The sequence below is a fragment of the Ochotona curzoniae genome, unplaced genomic scaffold (genome assembly GCF_017591425.1).
Source record: "Ochotona curzoniae isolate NIBS_2020 unplaced genomic scaffold, NIBS_Ocur_1.0 contig_2599, whole genome shotgun sequence".
Classification (NCBI taxonomy): Eukaryota; Metazoa; Chordata; class Mammalia; order Lagomorpha; family Ochotonidae; genus Ochotona; species Ochotona curzoniae.
Genome location: NW_024465520.1, coordinates 12,028,747 through 12,053,193, shown reverse-complemented (window position 1 = coordinate 12,053,193; position 24,447 = coordinate 12,028,747). Strand labels below are relative to the sequence as shown.

The 24,447-nt window shown below is 43.3% G+C and overlaps 1 protein-coding gene across 1 annotated transcript in view; it reads right to left on the bottom strand.

Moving 5' to 3' along the window:
- LEKR1 (leucine, glutamate and lysine rich 1) overlaps positions 1-24,447 on the bottom strand; it is a 178,930-nt gene that overhangs the window by 40,030 nt on the left and 114,453 nt on the right. Inside the window, exons 7-9 of the mRNA XM_040974853.1 lie at positions 16,077-16,158; positions 5,874-5,951; positions 5,349-5,552 (exon numbers count right to left, since the gene is read on the bottom strand). Of these exons, the coding sequence (XP_040830787.1) occupies positions 5,349-5,552; positions 5,874-5,951; positions 16,077-16,158 (364 nt within the window). The remainder of the gene's footprint in view (positions 1-5,348; positions 5,553-5,873; positions 5,952-16,076; positions 16,159-24,447) is intronic.

The following is a 24,447-nucleotide window of genomic DNA, read 5'->3' as shown; positions in this document are numbered from 1 at the left end:
GAAGGGAGAGGACCCTAAGGCAGTGCTCCAGGTTCCTCTACTCCTGCAGGGATGTTAGTCTCCTGCACAAAGTGTTACCACATGTTTGAAAAAGAGAGGTTGACAAAACTTAGCCATTACTCAGCAATCTTGGGGGAACAGTGCCAAATGAGAGAAGGGAATAGGAGGTGTAAGACCAGACACGAGGCAGCTTGATTTCTGTATTTGCCAACGACGCGGCCCTGGGCAAGAAATGTGGCCTGGGTTAACCTTGCTGTCCTCACACATAAACATGCAAAATGACCACTATTTCGTAGGTGAGGGCCACAGCTGTGCCAGCCAGTGCCCTTGTGCACATTTCAGCACCTTCCCACTGGGATCATGAATTAGAGAAAAGTGCTCTCTCTGTGCAGGGCACACGGAGCCACCCCGGGCTGTGCACTGCAGAGTGGTGCACTTTGCAAGAAAACAAACCCCTTCTCCTGGGGCACACAGCTAGGAGAGCATCTCGGCCAGCCTCCACAGCATCCCCCAGCCAGGGCTGCACTGCATCGTGTGCATGGAGACAAGATGGCAAGACACAAGCATGGAGAGTGTTACCTGGAACATGGGAACCCCTGGATTGGGGATGAGTGACAGCCTGGGAGGGAGAAGAGAGAAAAAGTGTTGGATAGAGGGAAGAGAGAAGGGAGAGAGGTAGGGGAGAGCGAAGGAAACAGCAGGTGTGTTTAATCATGAGGTTGTGCCACATATGGGAAAACAAACTGTCATCACTCTTCTCAAGCAATTCGCTAGGTTTTCTGTGCATTTTGGGGGGTGGCAATGTACATAGCTTTCCATTAAAAAAAAATGGAAACAGAAGAGGAGAGGACAGAGAGAAGTGAAGGTATGCCAGGTGGGATGAAGGAAGTGGATAAAACCCCTTCCTTGCAGTACGGGAAAACTGCTTCAGGTCAGGAGAGAAGCAATTAGACACATCACTTACTCTAAATAAACAGGCAAAGAGATACAGCTTGCGTCATTTATGTTACAGAATAATTTACACTTAAGTACTCATACCTAACTTTAGTTACAACTAAACTCTTCTTGTAGCACTCTTCAGCATCCCAAGTAGATCAGAGTAAGCATTTCTTTATATTTTCCCTTGGGACTCACTGAGAGCATTGAGCATCTAGGTGCTGAAGAGGATGAGTTATAAACAGCGTGTGCTCTGGCTGCACGGCTGCATGGTGCTAGTGTGTGTGTGTGTGTGTGTGTGTGTGTGTGTGTTTCTCTAAGTGTTCTCTGTAAGCAGTTTTCAAGCATAAACACTTATGACCTGATAAGATGTATCTGCAAGTTTGTTACAGGGAACTTAGAACACATTTTTACCATGGAAATACTTTATAAAAATGAAATCAGGTCGCCAGCCGAATCTACAGAAAACTGTTTCAACCCACAATATGCCTGGACCACACTACTCCAGGCATTCTTTCTGAGGCCCTGCTGTGTCTGGCACCAAGCCGGCTGGTCTGTCTCTCCCTGCAGAATCTCATGCCCCCCTCAGCCCTTTGGGTGAAACCTTTTCTCCTTGGTAGAGCTTCCTTGGTTGGGTGCCTGGGATAAAGTGATCTTAACAGAAAGGGGTCTGTTGTCCAGAGCGAGGGGGCAGAGAGCTGGTGTCTGAGACTGCCTGGATTGACCAAAGCATACAGTCACCAGGAGAGAGCTGGCTCTGACTTCATACACGCACCTGGCAACCTGCTTGGCTGCAGTGTTAGATGCAGTGGTTTGGACATTGTTAAGTTGCAGATTCCTAGACACAGCTTGGATCTTCTTGGGTGTCAGCAAGCACCTCTGGATGGAAAGTGTCTCTTCCTTCGCTGGCACTTTCACACTCCCAACAGCCTCAGCGCATGTTCAGAGGTCCCTCTGTGCTTCACATCCAGGCTGGGAGCCACAGGGAGCTCACACAAGTTCATGTGGAAGCTAAGGGGTCTCTACTGGCAGGTGGCTGTAGGAAGGATCCCAGGTTGCCTCCTAGCTCAGCCTGGCCCAACCCTGGCCACGGCAGCCATCGGGGGAGTGGTCACCACGTGAAAGGTCTCTCTCCTCTCTAACTCTGCTTGCAAACATAGAAAGCTTTTTTTTTTTTTCTTCAGAAGGCAAAGTTCAAGGCATGTTTGTACAGTAATGTCAGAAGCTTCTAAGATCACTGACTCTCGGAGTCTATTTTTAACCTGTGGTTTACCACGGAGTAGTAAGCCCGGCAGATTTTGCTGCTATCTATAAGATGCAGAAACCTAGGGAACCTAACAAAGGTAACAGGAAGTCACCGCTGTAGATTCTCACCTTTTGCATGTTCCTTAGGCTGAACTATACACAAAATCTTTGACCGCATGGCCTTGTCTTGCTCCCAGTACATGCCCTTTCCGCCCAGCACGCAGCAACACAACGATCTTTTCACAGTGTTGTACCTTCTCCCTGTAACCACCCTGTCCGCTGCACTGAAACGAATACCCCAAATCACAGGGGCCTGCGAGGCCCTGCTTGGCGAGGCCCTTGTCTGGCTCTCTTACTCTGCCTTGCCAGCGATCCAAGTGCTCTCCTCCAAAGACACACACCCGTCACGCTGTGCTTCGCTGCCAAGTGCTTCCCTGCTCTGGGCCTGGCAACTTCTGCTTCCCTTCTTTCTGCACCATCTTAGCAGTCACTTTTAGGGATGGGTATTGTGATGCAGCAGGTTCTGCCTGGGTTTGAGCTCCGGCTCCACTTCAAATCCAGCTCCCTGCTGAGGCACCTACAAGTCAGTAGACAGTGACCCAAGCACTTGCCACCTATGTGGAAGCACAGAATGGGGTTCCTGGTTCCTGGCTTCGGCCTGGTCCAACCCCAGGTGTGATAAGCATTTGGGAAGTGAAACAGTGGAAGAAAGATATCTCTCTGTCTTTCAAACAAATAAATAAAGCCCCCCACCAAAAAAAAGGTCCATGTTATGACCATCCTACCCAAAGCAAGCAGCTGTCCTATTGGTCTGTAATGCCTTGTTAGTTACTTCATGTTCATTTTCACAGTCTATAATTATCCTAGTTGGTTAAATATTTTCCTCTTTTTAATATTTATCTTATTCATTGGAAAAGTAGAGTTACAGAGAAGAGGAGAGAAGAGAGAGAAGAAAGGACAGAGAGAGAGGTAGGACAGGACACGAGCCAGGAACTTCACCTAGGTCTCCCAGGTAGGTAGGTGGCAGGAGCCCAAGTCCTTGGGCCAGTCTTCTGCTGCTTTCTCAGGACATCATCAGAGATCTGCATCGGAAGTGGAACAGCTTGGACTTGAATCAGCACTCACATAGGATAGCGGTGTCTTGGGTGGGAACTCAGCCCACAACACCACAGCACCGGACACTTGTTCATTGTCTATTTTCCTTACTGTTTATCTCTCCATTAGAATGCAAATTTCATGAGAAAAGGGACAAGGCAGGTTCACTGTTGTAGCCTGGGGTACATAGCGCCATCTCTAACAAGCACTCAATCAATACTGGCTGGTTGGCTGAATTACTCAAAGTAAGTGATTCCTTCATTCATTCACTCACTCCACAAATATTTTTTGAATGCCTGCATGTGCCAGACTCCAGAGATACAGCAAGGCACAAGGCAGACAAAATCTGAAAGTAGCCCAGAGCAACAACAACAAAATCATGAAGACCATTAATATCTGGGAGCAATTCTCTGACCACTTCCTGGGCAACAATACATTTTTGTTTTTATTATGTGACAGATAGAATGTCAGTAAGCTTGGTGAACAAATGATTGAGTAACACCGTGTGTGCTTCTGGATAAAGCAGAGAGACCAAAGAAACAAGGACAACAGACAAGAACAATTAAGAAGGGGAAAGAGGAGAAGGTAGTTTAGATTTATTGCTATTCTATGAAAGCTGACAGTGACTGCCCTTCCCACCCCACATTCAGAAGACACAATTATGATCATATTAACTATTTTCAAAAGCATACATATCTAAGCGACTAAGATATTTCATATTAAATCCCAAGAAAGGTCTGTATTTATTCTATTGGTGCTATTAATCCTCAAAATACTCATAAAATTCACTTCTTCAAATTGTAGCCTAAGGTAATTTATTAATTGGAAAGAGAAAAAGACACAGAAGAGGAAGTGAGGGAGGAAGGAAAAGAGAGAGAGAAAATATTCTTCATTATTTTTAATAATAAATAATTCCTTAAGTCAGTTTCCCATCATATTCACTAGACTTACTTTCTCTGAAATTAATAGAGAAGGATTCAAGTAATAAATTTAAAGTATAAAAATCCATTATCATAATGATTATTAAAAGCATGTGTACTTAGTAAATCCTTAGAGAAGTGTTCTAGAAATATTTGAACAAAGCTTGGCTCTCCCAGTGACTACTTGCCAGAGAGAACATTCATCTCAGTAAATAGTTAAGCCTAATTAATTGAGACATCATTGAAAATGGAATATTCTACACAGTATAGGGATTGCTCAGGTAATCAAAGTTCTAAATCAAAGAAATTTCTACTGATTTCATTGTGTTCTTATGAAGAAATATCATTCTGTGCCTTATATATATAATATGTAACAGATTTTATTCTTTGTGACTCAGAGTCCTCATCATGATCATCAGTTGTTAACTATGTTTCAAAAATGCACATTCTGACATTACTGATGTATATGGGACTACTCATTTCTATCATATTGGACCAAATTACAATGCCTTTAAGTAAATGATTTATTTATTCGAGAGACAGAGAGAGAGAGAGAAAACCCTTATCCACCGATTCAGTCCCCAAATGTGGAGCAGTTGGGATCAACATCTCATATAATAGATTAATATGAGGACAAATTAATTCAAAAAATACCTTGGGGAGTTGGACGACAATGTTTTTTGCTATTCTTAATGCCATCTGAGAAGATATCTTTGCTTTTGATAAGACCTTAATAGATAAGTAGGAGAGAAGTTAAGAGTCAATTAAAATGTAAATAATACAAAAAAAATTTTTTGTTGTTGTTGGGAAATGGTAAAACTGACCAATTATTGACCCAGGTTAAACATAATAGAGCAAGTATGACACATGGTGGCTTCCTCTCTCTCTCTCTCTCTTTCTCTCTAATAAAATCTGATGCCATTTGCAATTTGGGTTCCATCCATACTTTCCCTAACTGTGTAACTTTAAGCAAGTCATTCAGCCAACTTTAGTTTCACTTTAATCATTTATAAAGCGAGATGGGTGGGGGGATGCAATGAGCTCACCGTGATTTCACCGTTATCATAATACGCATGTCATTGATACTTGAAAACACACACGGACTACTACTTGAATGTAAAGGATTTTTGCGGGCAACGGTTCTCACTGCACCTTTCGTTTTTCAACGCGACAACCTCTTCCTTCGTCTGATTAAGGAGACTTTTGGTTCTCTCCAGCTCGCTTTCTGTAAGGTTAATTCTTTTTTTCATGTCTTCTTCTTGCTTCTCTTTGGCAGCCAGTTGTTCCTGTAAAACTTTATATATTTGTTGGCAATTCACTAGAGAATCTTCTTTTTCTTTAAGTAGCCTAGTGTGCCTGAAAAATAAATCAACAAGAATTAAAATACTATTTTAAACGATTTAGCAAAACTACATAAAATACTCATTTGAAATTGTACATTATAATCATAACCTAAAAATTTAAAGTGTTACTAAAATGGCTGTTTCTGCATTCTGTATATAATCATATATCCTATGAGGCAGAGGTAAAATAAATAAAAATGGTAAGAAATAAGCTCAAATTAGGTATTTTATATGTAAAAATGAGAAAATAAGAAAAGGTAGGTATATTTTAAATATTATTTAACAAGTGGCTTAAAATCCGGGAGTTTAACAGTCTAAAATTAAAAATGTGTACCGTGATTCAGAAATAACGGCTTCAAACTTGAGTTTTCTAAGTTTTCTTTCACAATCATCAGCTTCATTAGATTTGTTCCTAAGATAATACAAAACAAATTCAAGACAAGTTATTTCAAAATAATTCTATATCATTTTTTAAAAAAGATTTATTTATTTTTATTTGAAAGAGTCGTAGAGAGAGAAAAAAAGACAAAGGGATTCTTTCATTCACTGGTTCACTCCCCAAATGGCCACGATGCCCAGAGCTGAGCTACTATGGAGCTGGGAGCCAGAAGCCTCTTCACGGTCTCTCACATGGGTGCAAGGTCCAAGGCATTGGGCCATCCTCCATTGCTTTCCTAAGGCAATAAGCAGGGAGCTGGATGGGAAATGCAGCAGCCAGGACACGAGCTGCAGCCATAGGGATGTTAGTACCACGGACGGAGGAGCAGCTTGCCACACCCCCACATCAGCCCCTCTAAATCATTATTTTCTGCATCCACAGAATTAATTTAACAATTTCAGATTATTATTTATTTAAAGAACTAACAGTTCATTTTTATAATGGCCAAGTAAACTATCAGACTGACCTGTGTAAAATAGTAAGAATAAATCTTGGACAGCGTTTAGGAATAGAAACCATACCAAACTAAACCTTTGAGAAGGCAGTGGGAAGTTGCCAGAGTCAGCAGTGAAGCTGGCAGCACGGATGGCATTGCAGTAGGGCGCAGGTGGGCTGGGCTTTTGGTTTATTTTAAATCTAAGAGCAGGTTTCAGTCTACACTGTGCAAGGAAGCTAACAAGGGTCCTCCCGCAACTTAGAATAATGGAGCTAAAAGACAATTTTTTTTTGGTGTAAAAAAAAAATCCCAGTTCAAATTCATGCAGTATTTTCATAATACACACGATATTTTACTATATTTAAAATGTCCCTTAGAAATTTCTATTTGTTGGAAAGGAAAAAGAATACCCAACAACGAACTGAGCCACATCTTCACTGAAGGATCAAAGTTAACATCACCAGTAAGGGGGAAATGGTTTCATGTGCTACCAGATGTGACGCCCTGAGACAATCACATCTGCACTGCTGGGGATCAGGCAACACTGTGCTAACAGAATGGCGCTCTGCTAAGCTGATTATTTTAAACTAAAGACCCTTGGGGAGCAGCAGCTGCTGGAAGAGCCTGTACTCTGATGATATTTCCTTACACAATTAAAGACCGGACCCTTCAAAGAAGAAAATTGCCTTCAGCCCTTTCCCTGAGTTTTCATTAACTAAACTACTACCTGCAGAAAAGAAACGTTAGGAATGTAACCACACCTGAACAAATTTGGTCATTTTGGGTCTGTCTTCCCAGACTTATTCAATTCCAAAAGAGGATCATTTACTAGCTATTGTCTGGATATTGGGCTAAAATCATTCATTAACTTTCAAAACTGTCCCATTCCCGAGACTGCCAGTTTGGGAAGGGTGAGAAGGGGAATAAAGGCAGACTGAATAACGGGTATCAAACCCAGAGAAAGAATGGGTTCTTGTACTTTTTAAGAACTCAAAGACAGGAGGAACTGGGACATTAAATAAGAAGTGATGATGAGACAGAAATATTAATTACCATATGACTGATCAGTATGCCACATACAAATTCTTGGACCTATCACACTGACTCCCATAAAAATAAACAATTATTACATGGTAATAAATATATGTAAAATCCTAGTGGAATATGATATACATAAACTTAAAGTGTGACACAGTCACATAATTACATCTCTTCCATCATAGCCTTCATCAGGAATAAAGTTAGTATTTTTGTTTCCATTAAACATCTCACAATTGTCACACTCCCTGTGTCCCCCTGCTTGACAAAAGAAGGGCACAATGAGCTTCCGGCTCTCCCGCGGTGACGGGATGAGCACAGCCCTGTCCCCACGCATGCTAACATGTCTGGGAAGTCTTCTGCTGCCTCGCCTGCGGGGGTGAGCTCTCAGAGGATGCAGGAGGCTGTCCTTCGCTTCCTGCAGCATCTCTGGAATCTTGTAGTTGGGAATACACATCCTGTGTCCAGTCAAGAGAAAGCTCAGACCAGCTCAAAATGAGCAAGTGTTTATTTTAAAGCTGTGTGAGGAGCTCTACGTTCTTCAAGAATGTCAGCCACAAGAGGATACAGACAAAGCGTGGAACTCTTTCAGGTTAAAGTTAGTCTGATCTTAGACTGGATTCTGTGCTAGAAGGACGAGTTCTACGGAGGACATCTTTAGGGCAACTGACAAAATTGAAATATGGATGATGGCTAAAATATTGCCTGTAGATTATGGCACCCAAGTATGGTTATATAAAATACCCCTGTCCTGAGAAAAGGCAGGCTGAGATACCTAGAGGTCAAAGTCCATAGTATATTTACTACATTCTCAAATGGCTCAGGGAAACACACACCAAAAGTTATAAGGATGTTTACTTTGATACAAAAATTTTCAAATCCATATGTAATTTGTATTTGTACATATAAGGTATCTTCTACATGTTCTCAGAAGTGCATGCCATTAAGAAAATACATGTCGGGGCAGACACTCGGCAACAGCTGTTTGTTAGGCCATTGTTTCGGCTGCCGGCAAGTCATGGGTTCAAGTCCTGCTTCTTCTTCCTGAGAATGGGCATCCTTGGAAGGCAGCAGGTGATGGCTCCACTCGTTCAGTCCTGCCACCCACGAGGGGAACCGGTGCCGGGTGCCTGGGTCCTGATTTTAGACTGGCCCAGCCCTGGCTGCTTCAGCTGTTTGGACAGTGAACCAGCAAACAGGAGAGCTCTCTTCTCCAGCCTCTGTCTTTCAAATTAGTTAGTTAATTAATTAATTAAAGTAATGGCTTTCAAATTTCTTTGCACCAGAATTCACTCATCCTGCAGTGCCATTTCCTATGAACTTCTGAAGTCTGCTCATCTGAATTCACGTAGTTGTGTATGTGTATGGAGGGAGAGAGAAAGGGGAGAGGCAGAGAGAGCAAACAGGCTCAAATGCTAACAACAGGCGAGGCTAGATAAAGACTATTTGGGTGTTCTCTGAACTAGTATTATCTTGACAACTTTTTGAAAATTTGATGTATTTTTCCAACAAAGCTTAAAACAGAAAGAATAAAGAAAATCAAGACATCATTGGAAAAGTAGGTCGAGGCTAATGATATTCAGGTGAGTTATATTGGAAAGCATGCTGGGAGCCACATATGCAGGGGTGTTATTTATCTTTTTAAAAAGATTTATTTATGTATTTGAAGGGTAAAGTTACAGAGAGGAAGAAAGACAGAAAGATCTTCAATCTAATGATCCACTCCCCTGATGGCCACGACAGGCAGCGCTGGTACGGGAGTCAGGAAGTGTTTCCAGCTCTCCCACATATGTGGCAAGGGTCCAGGTACTTGGGCCTTGTTATGCTGCCTACCCAGAACAATTACAGGAAGCTGGATTGGAAGCAGACAAGCCTGAAATCGAACCGGCACTGCAATATGAAATGTCAACATCAAGAGTAGGATGCTTAACTCACTGTACCACAACACAGGTCACAAGGTACACTTCATTCCATCTTAATTTATTTTACATATCTGAAAGAGTCTCACAGAGGGGAGAGACAGGGAGATCTTCCATCTGCTGTTTCGCTCCCCAGCTGGGTACAGTGGGTGGAGTTGGGCCAGTCTGAAGCCAGAATCCAAGAGCTTCTTCCAGGTCTCCTGCAGAGGTGCAGGGGCCCCGAGTGCTTGGGCTTTCCTCTGCTGCTTTCCCAGGTGCAATAACAGGAAACTGGATCAGAAGTGAAGCAGCACATATGGAATGCTGGTGCTGCAGCTACGGGCTTAGTCTGCTAAGCCATGGCATTGGCCTCCCAGGGCGCAGTTTCCAAGTTGATGCTTTTAAAGATACAATACCCAGTACTACCTAGGAAGTAGATTTATGTGTATTTGCAATTAATCCTAAAATTATAAATCAGTATAGTCGTACAGGCGGCCAAGGAATCGTTATGCATGAAAAGCCTGAACAAATATTTGGATTAGGTAATGACATTGTATCACACATGAGTGCCAGTCCCTGTCCTGGCAGTCCACTCCTGAACCCAGGTTCCTGCTCCTGACCTGGGAAAGCAGCAGCAGATGACCCAAATAGCCTGTCACCCAGATGGGAGACCAGCCTGGCCCAGCTTTGGCAGGGTAGCCATCTGGGGACTGAACCAACAGAGGAGACCTCTTTCCCTCTAGCTTTCCTTCTCTTTTTCTCTGTTCACCTCCATGAATTTTCAAAGTATGTTACTTCTCAAAATGAAATCTTTGAACATTCTATAAACAAAGGACTAGCAAATCAAGTGTGGTTTATCCATAGATCGGAATACTGTGCAGTCACTTAATAATTATTTACATATTTATCATAAATTAATGAAAGAAATGTCTAGAATAAAACATTAAATGAAAAGAGTTTGTAAAATAGCAATAAAATTTTATCTCAGGCTTTTAAAATATGAATTAGAAGCATATCAAAATATAACTCTGATTTTCTTACATTTTACAAGTTTTACACATTTGCTTTAAAAACAAGCAGAAAAATGTTGCTTTGAAGACTGTCCTGAGATCCTGCAGTCCCACGGCCTTCACTGTACGTACACACTCTTGCACACACTTTTCCAAACCTGGAGTCAGAGATAGCAGAGCTCCTCTGATGGCTGCTTCACTATGCAGCTATAATCAAATTTAGCTGCACAAGAGTTTCCAAAGCTTGCCCCTCAAGGAGTCCACCACCCCAGGAACACCCCCCAAGGCCAGGGAGGCTCCCCTTCAGGGCCTAGTGTTCACTTCCAACGTCAGCAGGACTGGAGGGCCTGAGAGGCGTAGGAAGATTCCCGCATCGCCTCAAGCATGGCGTTCCCTCTCTTCCTCGCAGCAAAGAATGGTAACCCTCTCCCTTCCACTGCCAGGAATAAGCCCTCACAAAGCACCGGGCTGCTTCTGCCGAAGAGCAAAGGAAATTAGATGAACTAAATGGATGCTTCTCCCAATCGGAAAGGCCAGTTCAATCAGTGGAATCAACACTATGATGTTGATATGTAATGCCTTATACAGGTGCAACTCTGCAAAACAGCTCTGCTCCTCCGTGAGCAGAGACAGGTGACTCGCAAGGACCACAGTACTGTGTGCAGTGGTAGTGCTCAGGGTCAGACACCAGTGGTCTGGACCTAGAGTTTGCTTCTTACTCATTTTATGACCTCTCAGCTGTGTACCCTGATGGTGAAAAACCCCTATGCCCATTTTTTATTCTTTCTCTCCCTGTCTCCATCTTCCGCATCTCCCTCCCTCCCTGGCAAGTTTATTCCATCAGTAAGCCCTGGCAGACTCACCGCCAACATACAGTTCTTTCCATCTGCAAGACACAGTGTTGAGCTAAACCCCAGCCGCTTCCACCTGCAGGAACACACAGCCTCCCTTCTGGTTTTGCCTAAGTTCCCTGGCTCTCCCGTCCCAGCCCATCCTTCAAGTAGCAGGCACAATACAGATCACTTTCCAACCTGAATTCCTCCTATGGCCTCCCGCCGCTCTCCACAAACATCTCAACCCCTCAAAGACTCTTCTGCATGCATGGATTCAATCATTTCGTGTTGCTTTTTAGACCCACGAGCTTAGTATTTAAAAGCAGCACATGCGGGCTATTTCTCAGTTCTGGGGACCAATAGCATTGAGATGTAGGCGAACGCTGGACTACGGTCCTCCCAGAAGCTCCAGGGGAGAACTGATTTCCTTGCCTTAGCTCCTTTGCAGACCTGTATTTCCTCGCTGTGGTTCTTGTCTCTGTTTTGAAGTCACATCACTGCAATTTCTGCTTCCATCCTTGCACCTACATTTCTGACTAACCCTCTGTTTCCCCCTGCTAAGGACCCTGTGATTATTCTGAGCCTGTCTGCATGTTACAGGATAATCTTCCCATCTCAAAATCCTCCAGTTAATCACATCCGCCAAGTCTTTTTTGCCGTGTAAGGGAATCCACTTAGATTTCAGAGCTTAGGCCATGGAAATCTTTGGGGAATCATTATCCCGTTTACCCCAACTGACTCTATTCATGTTTCTTGAACTTGCAAAATGCCTCTGTAAAGATTTAGGGCCTTGCCCTTGATCTCACTGCTCCCCAGTGACAGCATGGTTAGCTCCTTGGCGTGATTTAGATGTTAAAGTTCATCAGCTCTGGTTAAGGACGCCACCTGATTGCTCCATGTAAAGCATACCACCTCTCCTGTTGTCCATTGTTTAACATCTTTTTGCATTTTTGCAGCAGTTAAAATCATTTGAAATTACCCTGTGGTTAGTTTATACAACATACAGTGCCTGTACACGGCAGTCCTGGCCTAACGTGCTGAGCCACAACGCCAGCCTCTCACAGTCCCTGTTTGCAGGGCAGTTGAGGCAAGTTTCCCTCACACACTGGTAATCCCTGGTTGTATGTTCTTCCTCATCCTGTAGGTTCTGTGCTCTTTAGTTTTGTCCTAGTTTGCTTCTGGAGGTTGTGATTAGGCATAGGGCAGGGTATGCCACTTGACTGGACACTCCAGTTCACTTAGGTCTATGGGGACCCCAGGTTCTCTAGCTGCAATCCCCACAGTCGTTGCTTTAGTCTGGGTATGAATACTCGGCAAGAGCTGCTTCACCCAGAGCCGGTGGAAGGCGATCTGATGAAGGGCCAATTGGCTGAAATGTTCCAAATGTGCTTTCTCAGAAGGGCATCACCATCATGTGGGCAGTGCATTACAAATTGGTTAGTTAGCGCCGTTCATGGCTCAGATATAAGATCTGAAAGAAGGGGAGCCTAGAAATCTAATCCTGCAGTTGGGTCTGTTGGGGAGGCCATGCTGTAACACACACTTTTTAGATTTTCGTGTGGAATGGAGCTGAGAACCACCGTTCCCACGATTCACGCACCCCTATCCTTCCCCACGTTGCCCTGATTGCTTCAAGAACACACTGTGTGAGGATGCCCGCAGCCACCACTCCCCCAACCAGCTTTCCATCCCTTCTATTTGTTCTTTCAAGCACTGCTATCATCTTTCACCATCCTTAGCAGCCTTTCTTATTAGCTTTATTTAACTGTTTTTCATCCTGATATATTTTTACATATATTTGCAAGTAATATATTTCTTTCTTACGTATAGACTACATTAAAAAGTAACGAAACTACACTGCAAAACCTTCATATTTTTTCACCGTTCCAGAGATGTCTTCCTCCTTCACCGAGCTGGATATTATGAGGTGTAAAAACAAAATTTGTAGAAAATGTCATCACCAACTCTTACGAATGCTCTGCCTGTGTTTAGCAAACACTCCCTGCCGGTTACCTTCTGGACATTCATCACAGCTTTTTCTCCTGGCAGCCAGAGTCCCAATTTTTGTTTGCACTCTGGATAAACCCTGCCTGGTCTAAGCTAGTCATGGCAGGTTCTGGCCCCCTTGTTCACCATGGATAGGTTATAGAAGGGGTTCAGGCCTCACGATGATACAGACCTGGCTTTGGGTTAAAGCCAGTGCTGAGGGCGGCACGTTGCAGACAGAAAGAAAATTCTTAGTGACACTGCTAAATCTTTGGACCAACCTAGCCTGACATTACTCCAGCTCTGTGATTTGCAGCCCAAAGCACCCTAACAAATCAAATATCTATTTTTTAAATATACAGTGATACTCATGAACCATGGGAAATGTGTATTTTTTTAAATCTTAGGAAAGAAGGACCTCATTTTCATCCATTTATTAATTGCCTTGTCTCTTTATGTCAAATCCATAAGATTTTAAAATCTTTAAGCAACGTATCCAAATTCAGACAGGTGAAAACACAGCTGTCTAGCCCTCACGAAGAGATGGTTAAAAATGTGAAGAAACTGGATTTCAGAGCACCTTCCAATTTCTGGAGTCCAGAGAGGGTTAAGGGCACACACAATAAGTTTCTGTGTTATGAATAAGTTGAGTGAATTACTGTGACTTCTACTTCTGTCGATCATTTAAAAAAAATGGCCAAGCTACAAATTTGGCTCGAACTTGTAATTAAGAATGACTTAGATGTTACTGGGGACCCCCAGTCCCTAAGTACCGTGAGACTCCACGAGCTCCAGGCTCTGATCCTCAATGTTCATCCTCCCCTACTTCCAGCCGCGGGAGGAGAGTCGACGGAGTTCAGACAGAAGAGCAGGTGGCACTCACAAAGGTCTCCAGCACACGGAGCCATTTCAGTGGCTCTACTTCCATCACTCTTAGCTCACACTTTCTGAAAGCAGATACTCTATCTACTTTTTAATTTTCACAAGTTCTTCTATGAGCAGGAACTTTCAATTTTATAAACACATACAAGAGCATCTGCATGTAACTGCACAGGGTTTCCTAACAGGTTTCCTCAGCCAATCCTGACTCTCACCATGCCTTAACACTCACATCACAAATCACATTAAGAATATAATGAACACAAAATCCTACAAAGTATCTCATATTAAATGGGCAGACTCCTTGTATATACAAAGCATTCTGTGCAAACTTACTCTATTTATGGGGTGCGGCACAGTAGCCTAGTGGCTGGAATCCTTGCCTTGCACATGCCAGGATCCCATATGGGCACTGATTTGTGTCCTGGGTGCTCCACTTCCCATCCAGCTCCCTGCTTGTGGCCTGGGAAAGCAGTTGAATATGGCCCAAAGCCTTGGGACCCGGCACCCGCATGGGAGACCCGGAAGAGGCTCCTTGCTCCTGGCTTCAGATCGGTTGGCTCAGATCTGGCGGCTGTGGCCACTTGGGAAGTGGACCAGCAGACAAAGGATCTTTCTTTCTATATCTCCGTTTCTTTGCATATCTGCCTTTCCAATAAAAATATACCTTAAAAAAATAATAACAAAAATCAATCCACGTAACAAGCACTACGCCTTGCTCTCTCTTCAGTGTGCCTAGTCCTCAGGCTTCCCAGTCTCCTGGGACTCCGCTCCCCGTGTGGAGCCTTGGCATGTCCCAGCGAGGCAGGGACCAGCTCCCTGTGTCTGAGCTGTGCCCTCTGTGCTTCAGGAGCTCCACCCTGCAGATGTCGGCAGCATGTGGCCTCACGGAGCGGGCCTTCCACCCGAGCAGCCAATGACGTAATGAGACGGAGGAGAACGCTCCCCCCCATGCCCTACAGCCACCATCTTGTTTCTTTTTCACGTTTTGATTTCTGGAAAGTTACTGCCCAGGTTCAGGGAGTTTCTCAGGGAGGGGTTCCCACCTATTCATCCTTTCTGCCAGCCATCAAATACAGACAGCTGAGCTACTGTTCTCACTGTCGGGTTAGCTGCAGTGTTACAGGGCATGCATGTTTGAGCTCCCTTATTTTTCCAAAGCAAACTACCTCAGTAAAAATAACCCAAATATACGTTAATTTGACAGGGAATGTAAGGAATTTACTCCTCCTTTTGTTGCTCAGTATTTAATTAAACACATTGTTTTTAGGAGTAGCCCACAGACACAAACACTGGGTTGCTAAGCATTCTAAATATTTATATTTTTCTTATGAGGCTCATCCTTCCAAAATATAGGAACTGAAAACCAGAGCCACCAGATTATATAGCAGAAAACCAAAGAATTTACTTGCTTTTCAAATGATAATTTTGGTGTTTTAATTATAGTTGTACTATGTTTACACTGTGAAGGAAGTTTTAAGATTTCTGAAGTAAAATTAATATTTAAAGGAATAGTGCTCTGGGCATTTCACAAGGTCATGTTCTTATCATTTCTTTTCCAGTATTTTCCTTCTTACATATGTGGAATATCAGTACACCATCACTTCTGTGGTATTTTTTTTTTGAGCCTAAAATTTATAAATCTAAGCAACAATATGGTAGACAGAAAATAAAGAACTAACTATAAAAGTTCAGAGAGTAGTTCCCATCAAGTCATTGCACTGGAACACACAGGAGAAGCTTTACTGTGTGGGTAGGCTAAGTTTCTAGAGCTGATTCCCCCGAAAGGCTGGTCAGTGTGTTTCTTATTGAGGAAAGAGAATCCCACTGTATTTAAAACTATTGGGCGTTCCTTCACTCTATCTAACGTAGGCCAGCAATGTAGCCCGGAAAAGCTGTGGTACACCGTGTCACCCACACAAGTGTGCCAGCAAACACCTCAGGGGCTGCATCTGCATTTTGCGACACAGCAACAGGTCGCTGTGATTCCACAAGTTGTTTCGTGGTCAGCGTCTTACATGAGCACTTCTTTACAGTTGTCCAGCTCTGTCACTGCCCTCTGAAGTTTCAAGGCAAGTCCCTCTACTTGACATTGCAAATCTGAAATGACAAGACATATTGATCTGATGAGTACTTCGAAGCAGGCCGGTATTTTCATGGACTAAAGCCTGTGTTTTACAGCCATTGTTCAGTTCCTGAAGAATACTGTGGGAGAATATTGTTGATCGTCCTTTGCAAGTATCATGTGTAACCTGCAGTTGACTGCCCAGGTTTCGCTGAGAGGAATTAAAGAATGCGGATAGATTTGTTGGACTCTTTCTGCCTCTACTACCCATTATGCCAATTTCCAACAGCTAAACTGTACTCCTGTCATTCAGAGGGTTTTTATGTAGCCAACACATGTGAAATTTCTGAAAGTGTGGCTCACTTCTTCAAATTCTGATTTCCTTGAACTTGCCCTTGAGTCCGGAACCCAGAAGCGCTGTTGAATCAGGCACATGCTGAAGGGCTGTCCGACCCTGGGTGGGATCTAAAGGGCATGTCGCTAACTTTCAAAGCAGGAGAACCCAAGCAGGAGACTGGCTTCCCGGAGCTTTGTTCTGGGGAAGCCCTGCAGCATGCGAGAAAGATGATCCAAGCAGCCGTACGCAACAAGTGTGTGGATGCAGAATGGAAACCGAAACAGAAAGAACACTGGGGTGATCTGAGTCTTGCCATCTGCCACTAAATGAACACTGTCACCCTGGCCCAGTGACAGCCCTTTCCGGCAGGCTTTTCCAGAAAAGGGAAGATGGAAAACGAATCTACTCCGGTTTCTACAGGAAAAACAATTCAAAGTATTGGAACTCCCAGGTGGAATGTTCCTATGTTTTAGGAACATAGGTTTTTTTTTTTTTAATTGGAGAGTCATATAAAAAGAGAGAAGGAGAGACAGAGAGGAAGATCTTCCATCCACTGATTCACTCCCCAAGCGGCCGCAATGGCCGGAGCTGAGCTGATCTGAAACCAGGAGCCTCTCCGGGTCTCCCATGTGGGTGCAGGGTCTGAAGATTTTGGGCCGTCCTGACTGCTTTCTCAGACCACAAGCAGGGAGCTGGATGGGAAGTGGGACTGTTGAGATGAGAACCCATACCCACATGGATCTTGGTGTGTGCGAGTCAAGAACTTCAGCCACTAGGCTACTGCGCTGGGCCCAGGACCATAGTTTGAAAAGTAAACTTTAAAATCTTTCTGCATTCATACAATTACATAAAATTTCTAAAATCTTCAACTTGTCTTCATTGATGAAATTTGTTTCTTCAATCACAAAAGCACAAGCACTCGAAACAAATATTTAATTAGAATTTACCATTTATATAAATCTTTTTTGTCCAGTACTCTCATATTCATTTAAAACATCAATTTTAACTGACAAAAATGATGTCCATAACGTAGAACTTGATGCTTTAAAATATGAATACACTGTGAAATGGCTAAATGGACTAAACATACACATAACCTCACATACTTTTTTCGTAATGAGAACATTTAAAGTTTAGAGATTTTCAAGACTACGTGAACTCTAGTCACCATTTTATGCACACAATAGATCGATTCATTTCATCTATCTTAGCTGGAGTTTTACCTCCTTTGTCCAACACCTCTTCACACACATTATTCAGCATCCCCCGTGTCTTAGCTGTGTAGGTGCTAACAGCCCCATTTTTCGAGGGGGAAGAACGGGATCCTTTCTGATTGTCTTGTCCATGTCTTCCGAGATTTTTAAACTTTGTGAGGAGACTGGTTCCCCCAATTCTAGATTGAACACAGTCTTACTAGACAGATATCATCTGAGGCGCATCCTTCCGGTCCGTCAAGTGATAGCGTTTGGGAGACAGGAGGAAGGAAGCACACACTCGGAGAGTTCCTCTCCTGGTCCAAATCTCTGGAGAAGCAGTAACTCTTACACGTTGTGTCCTGTGCTGCTTTGTCCTGCTGGGGGCTGCACTCAGCACGAGGCAGCAGACTTCCACTCGGAGCCAAAGGCTAAGGACGGAAGGAAGGGGATGCTTGTGGACAGTACACTACTTATAGGCAGTGTGCAAGGAGCTTTCTCTTGCACCTTTTCACCCCTACTCACAACGATCACAGAAAACAGAATCTAAAAACCAGAGTAAATAATTAACTATCATTTACTGGCAAAGCCTGTAAGGATTAGAGCAATCATGAGCATGTCAAAGGTCACACAGTTAGAAATAGTCTTGTGATTCAAATCCAGGTGTGTCTGAGCCCTACGTCCTTATGTGTGTCACACTGTCTCCTAAAATTTAAAAGCTGCAAGGGAACATGATATATTTGACAATAAAATTGTAGTTAGCTTGACTACGGGCCTGTTACTATAGTCCCAGAGTATTTAAGACAAATGAAAAAGTGTTGTCTGACCAGAAGTAATATACTGCAGTAAACCTGAGACTTTTTAACTCCAAAGAATGGTTTAGATTTTAATTTTTGCAAGTTTCAGAATGACTATAACTAATGAAAGACGGTATGACACATGTGGTGTCGTTGCAACTCATTGAAAAGACTGACAGTGGAAAACACGTCTCTGCATGAATAGCTCCCTGGAGCTCTGTCAGGATACAATACTGTACTGAGTGGAGTCCAGGTCTCAGCCCATGTGATACATTTATAATTACTTTTAAATGCAGCAACAGTTAAAATGAAGAGCTGATTACCTTAAGTAAACCCCGAACAACTGGTACTTGATAAAAAATATCATGTGATGTTTCTCAATTACCTGAGAATTAGTGTAAAATTAAACAGTAGAAATGTTGCCAACTCAAAGCCCATTTTTATACCACTGTACAGTATCCCAGGGCTCGCATTTGATTGTGCTTGCATACGATGGTCTCAGAACTTCCTAGTTTTAAAGTAAATAAAGACTAGGCAACTATGACTAAACTCAAGAAGAAAAGCCAAGCTACTATACCTCTCACTACTTTTCTCTCTGCCTAATCATGTAAATCTTGGCTTTACCCTCCATTTCAACATAAACAGATGGTTCAGCCTTTAAGTCGAGCACCCAGGAGTGGGGGCTGGCAGAGCAGTTAAGATGTCATTGGTTGGGATCCCATATCCGAGTGGTTGGTTTAACTCCTGGCTCTGCTTCTGCTCCAGCTCTCTGCCACTGTGCTGCAGCCTGACTAGCTGACTCCTGGCTCTGACTGTTCCAGGCATCTGGGGAAGGATGCAGCAGACGGGACATCTCTGCGTCTCCCTGCCTGTCCAAGCAAATAGGGACCAGTGATCCGGCTCAGTGGGTAAAGCTAACGTCATCCCATCTGGATGCCTGCATCCCACACCTACATCCCACTCCACACCTGCATCCCATTTTGTTTCTGGTTCACCTCGCAGTTGCTCCAGTTCCAATCCATCCCCCAGCAATGTGCCTTGGAGAGTGGTGGAAGCTGGTCCAAGTGCTTAGGCTCCTCATCAGCATGGGAGATCCAGGACAAACTCCTGACTTCAGATTGGCCTAGATCTAGCCATGTAACCATTTGGGGAGTGAACCAGCAGACGGAAGGTCTCTCTCTCTCTCTGCCTTTCAAATAAAAATGGACAAATCTTTTAAAAATGGTAATGGGCCTGGCGTAGTGGCCTAGCGGCCAAAGTCCTCACCTTGAACACGCCAGAATCCCATATGGGCGCTGGTTCTATTCCTGGATGCTCCACTTCCCATCCAGCTTCCTGCTTGTGGCCTGGGAAAGCAGTGGAGGATGGCCCAAAGCTTTGGGACCCTGCACCCGTGTGGGAGACCCTGAAGAAGTTCCTGGATCCTGGCTTCAGATCGGCTGTTGCGCTCACTTGGGGAGTGAATCATCAAATGGAAGATCTTCCTCTCTGTCTCTCCTCCTCTCTGTATATCTGACTTTCCAATAAATAAATAAGTCTTTAAAAACAAATAAATAAAAATGGTAACCAATCAAGTACTCAGTGAGTAATACTCAACACTTTTTGCTATGTTTTTCCCGGCAACTCTGAGTAAAGACTGGGAAGGTAAGTATCCATCATGCTTTACAAAATGAACCTCTGAAAGCTGCTGCAGGAAGTAAGCAGAAACAGAAAATACAGGCAATATTAACAAAGAGCCCATTTTATACAGAGACGGCATCACACAGAATTGAGAAAATGAGATTCACTATGTATAAGCCGTAATAATGTAAAAAGCCCATCAAGGTATAATTGGGAGTTGATTAATATGTTCTCATGACTATTTCTTTTAACCTTTGATCATATTTAAACTAGAAGTACTGACAGTTATTTTTTAAAATCTGAGGGCTTCTCTTTGCTGTTCTGAATGAGGCGTGAGCATCCCACTGGTTTATTATAAGTCCTGGTAGACTAGTGGAGTCCTTTTGTCTCCAGACGCCAAGTGCCCAGTTCCTGTCCTTCATGAATAAAGAAACAGAGTTGGGATAAGCAGCAAAGAGATTAAGCCACCTGCACAAAACAGCTCCTTCAGTTTCTGAGGCAAGGAGTTCTTAAATAAGTGTATTGTTCCGTGCAGTACTTCTCCATAGTTAAATAAATTCAACCTCAATTTTCTGTCATTCAGCATGACATTGGATTATGAGGCAAAAAGCCCTGAATGCCTACAAAAAGAAAGGAAGCATTGGCTTTAAACACCATGCAGATGTAAGGCGGAGCCCATGGAAACAATCCAAAATTTACAACAGCAAATTCTGCTATGATGTGACTGCATTCTTGCAGATATTAAATGAGAAGCAAATGATTTTAAATGCACTAGACAAGAAAGAGCTCTTAGTCTCTCTTCATGCAGCCAGCTGCTTGCTGGCCAGCCTTACACAGGCATTAGATTTGGGGTAATTACCCATTTCAGAGAATCCTGGTATTCTGAAAGGCTTCTAGAAACAACAAATACAAAAGCATTCAGATTTAACTATTCTGTATGATGACATAAATCTTAATAGATATTGGAAAGCATATTAAATTAATGTTTGAGAAAATAACACATGGAATCTTTACAGTGGAAAAATATTTCAAGCTTAACATTTCCTGGATGAAGACACAAAATGTAGAAGCTGGTTCAGAGTGCTATCTGGAGGAAGGTGATTCAGGCTCGCGTAGCAGAATCCTCAAAGAACAAGCAGGCAGAGGAACTTGCACTGGAGATCTGAGAGACATTGTTTTGAAAAACAATGAAATTGAATTTCTTTGAAAAAGAAATTGTAGGCTTTTTTTTTTAATGGTTGAGACCATGGAAAAGTAAAAGCTCCACACTTTTAAAGCATGAGTGTGTTGCAGTATAGCGTGTTACACCGTTGCCTGGGATGCCGCATCCCATGTTAGAGTGCCTGGCATTCAGTCCCAGCTAGTTTGCCTCCAATCTGGATTCCTGCTCATGTACCTAAGAAGGCAGCAGATGACGGCACATCACTGGAGTCCTTGTTTACCCCACGGGAAGCATCAGTGCAGTTCTTGTCTACTGACTTTTGCCTGGCCTACCACCTGCTGTTGCCGGCATTCCATCCAACCAATGGACGGAAACACGCTCTCTTCTGATGCTCTGCTTTTCAAATGAATAAAACAAAATACTAGATGTTGGCATGGTGGCTCAACAGACTAATCCTCTACCTTGCAGTACTTGTATCCCATACGGATGTAGGTTCAAGTCCTGGCTGCTTCATTTCTCATCCAGATCCATGCTTATAACCTGGGAAAGCAGTAGAGCATGGGCCATGGCAGGGTTTTGGAATCCTGCACCCATGTGGGAGATCTGGAAAAAGTTTCTAGGTCCTGGCTTCATTTAAATCAAGTCAGTTCTGGCTGCTGCAGCCATTTGTAGAGTAAATCAGAGAATGGAAGATTCACTCTCCTTTCTTAATTTGCCTTTCAAATAATAATAAAAAAAGAATGTTTTACAAAAATACTAAAAAACTTGCATAGCAAGTTAAGCCATCATGTGGCATAGGAAGTCCACTTCCCTTACTGGAATGCTAGCTGGAGTCCCAGGTATTAACCCTCTGTGATCCAGCTTCCTGTGGAGTGTGTGGCTCCTGGGTTAGGCCTGGCCCAGCCCTGGCTTTTGCAGGCATCTGAAGAGTGAACAAGGAGATGGAAGATCTCTCCTTCTTCCACTGTTTCAAACAAGTGCAAATAAATAAACATGAAAAAGTCCACTACTCGTAGTTCAGAGGTATCATAAGTGACCTCTAATGCCAGTCCTTCCCACTTCAGACCCATCCGAATTTGCTACTGGCTGTAATGACTTCAGGCACTTCTGCTTCCATCTGCAAAATGGTTACTGGCACTTAAGCCAGTTTTGAGAATTAAATGACAACACACATTATGTCAAGAATACTATGTACATAATAGCTATTGTCACTGGTGGTGGTGGTAAGGTCACTGCATCACTTCCACTGCAACCCTGAGGACCACAAACTTGCATGTGAACCTGATGTTACCTGTGGGCATCTTTGCACAGAGCGAAGTAAAAGCACAAGTTTAAATTGTGCTTTTGAACAAAATGTAGAGTAACTGTGTCAAAACGTTAAAACTTGTCAAGCATAGCCATGAATTACTCCATTTTTCTGTATTTGAAAGATTCTATATTTGGAAAGGGGCCTTTTTATACAGGTGGAGGATGACAGCGTGTTGAGCCCGAAGGAGTCTAATCAACTCTATAATGTGTCGACAGGACACAAGCAAACAAACCAAGGAGGATGTGAAACTTTGCTTATCTGATCCCGAGCACAAAAATTCCCCTGAGCTTGGAGGAAGACACACCAGTCAGAAGGGCTGTGGGGTGATCTAGTCTGGGGGGCACCGAGTCTTATGAATTTGATGTACATTTGTGTTCTAATATTAAATTATGTGTACAGATATTTTTAAAAGTACTCAATGTTAAGCTGCAAATCTTACCCTAAATTGTATTTCACTCAGCATGATGTTTTCAAGATCTGCCCATGTGGCTACATAGATACACTCTCCTCCCTTCTGATTGCCATGTAAAATTACATCACATAAACATACCACATTTCTCTGATCTGATCCTTCAGTGACAGACCTTGGGTTACCTGAAATTCTGTCACAGACAATCTTGCAATAAGGCATTGTTTGATTTCTGTTTGTGTTAAGGCCTGTCTTCTTGTATACTTACGGGAGCTTTTCTGCAGCATGGCCCCAGAGCATTAGTAGACACAGGTACGAGGGCCCAGGCACATATTGCCAAATGGTTCTCCTCAGTGAGGAAAGTTGCCTGCTTTGCTCATGTGCAGTGGAATGAGCTCTTTTCCTGTTTCCGATCCCAGGAGTGCCTCACTATAGCTTTACGGTGCGGCTCTCTGGGCTCTGTCGATGCTAATCACCCCGTATAACACCGAGCCATTCACGATTCTTGTCTACGACCTTCCAACCTGCCTTTTCTCTGGCCTCATGCTTTTATCCACTCTAGTGGAGCTTTCTTGCTCTTTCCTCCACATAAAAAACTGTCCTTAGCTCTTTTCTTTATTTGTACTATCTCCCAAGGTGATGTTATTCAAATCAGCCACATCTGATTAGAAATTCTATTCAACTATATAATCAACTAACATCTAACTAAATAACATTTAAAATGCTTGTTTTCATGCTTTGAAGAGCATCTGTCCGTGGTCCTCTTCCATGGCCACAGCTACAAAGTCTGAACGTGGCACGCACTGTATTCTAAATGCTTTGGGCTCACTGAATCCTAACAATTCCAACAGAACAGAATCTTACCTATTCTATTCATAGTGCAGGACATGGGGAAGTTTCTTTTTCAAAAATATTAAACTTATCTTTCAATTTGATCTTTTTTAAGATTTTTTTTTTTGAAAAGCAGAGTGACAGAGAGGCAGAAGACAAGACAAAGAAATCTTTCATTCATTGGTTCACTTTCCAAATGTCAGCCCCAGCTGGGACAAGAGCAGGCTGAAGCCAGGAATCCATCTGGGTCTCCTATCTGAGTTCAGGGGCCCAAGCATTTGATCCGTCCTCCCCTGCTTTCCCTGATACACCCTTACCTGGAAGCTGTATTGTAAGTAGAGCAGCTGAGACTTGAAGCTGGCGCTATCATAGAGGATCCAGCACTGTAGGCGGTTGTTTAACCTGTAGTGCCACAATGTGAGCACAAGAAGGAGTTTCTTAAGAAATTATTGAAGGGACTAGTGCTGTGGTGTAGAAAGCCAAGCTTCTGCCTTTAGCACCAGCATACTGTATGGCTGCTGGTTCAAATTCTGGCTGCTCCACTTCTGATCCAGCTCCCTGCTTATGGCTTGGAAAAGCAGTAGAGGAAGATTCAAGTCCCTGGGCCCCAGTATGCATGCAGGAGACCCAGTGGAGGCTCCTTCCTTCTGGCCATGGATCGAGTCA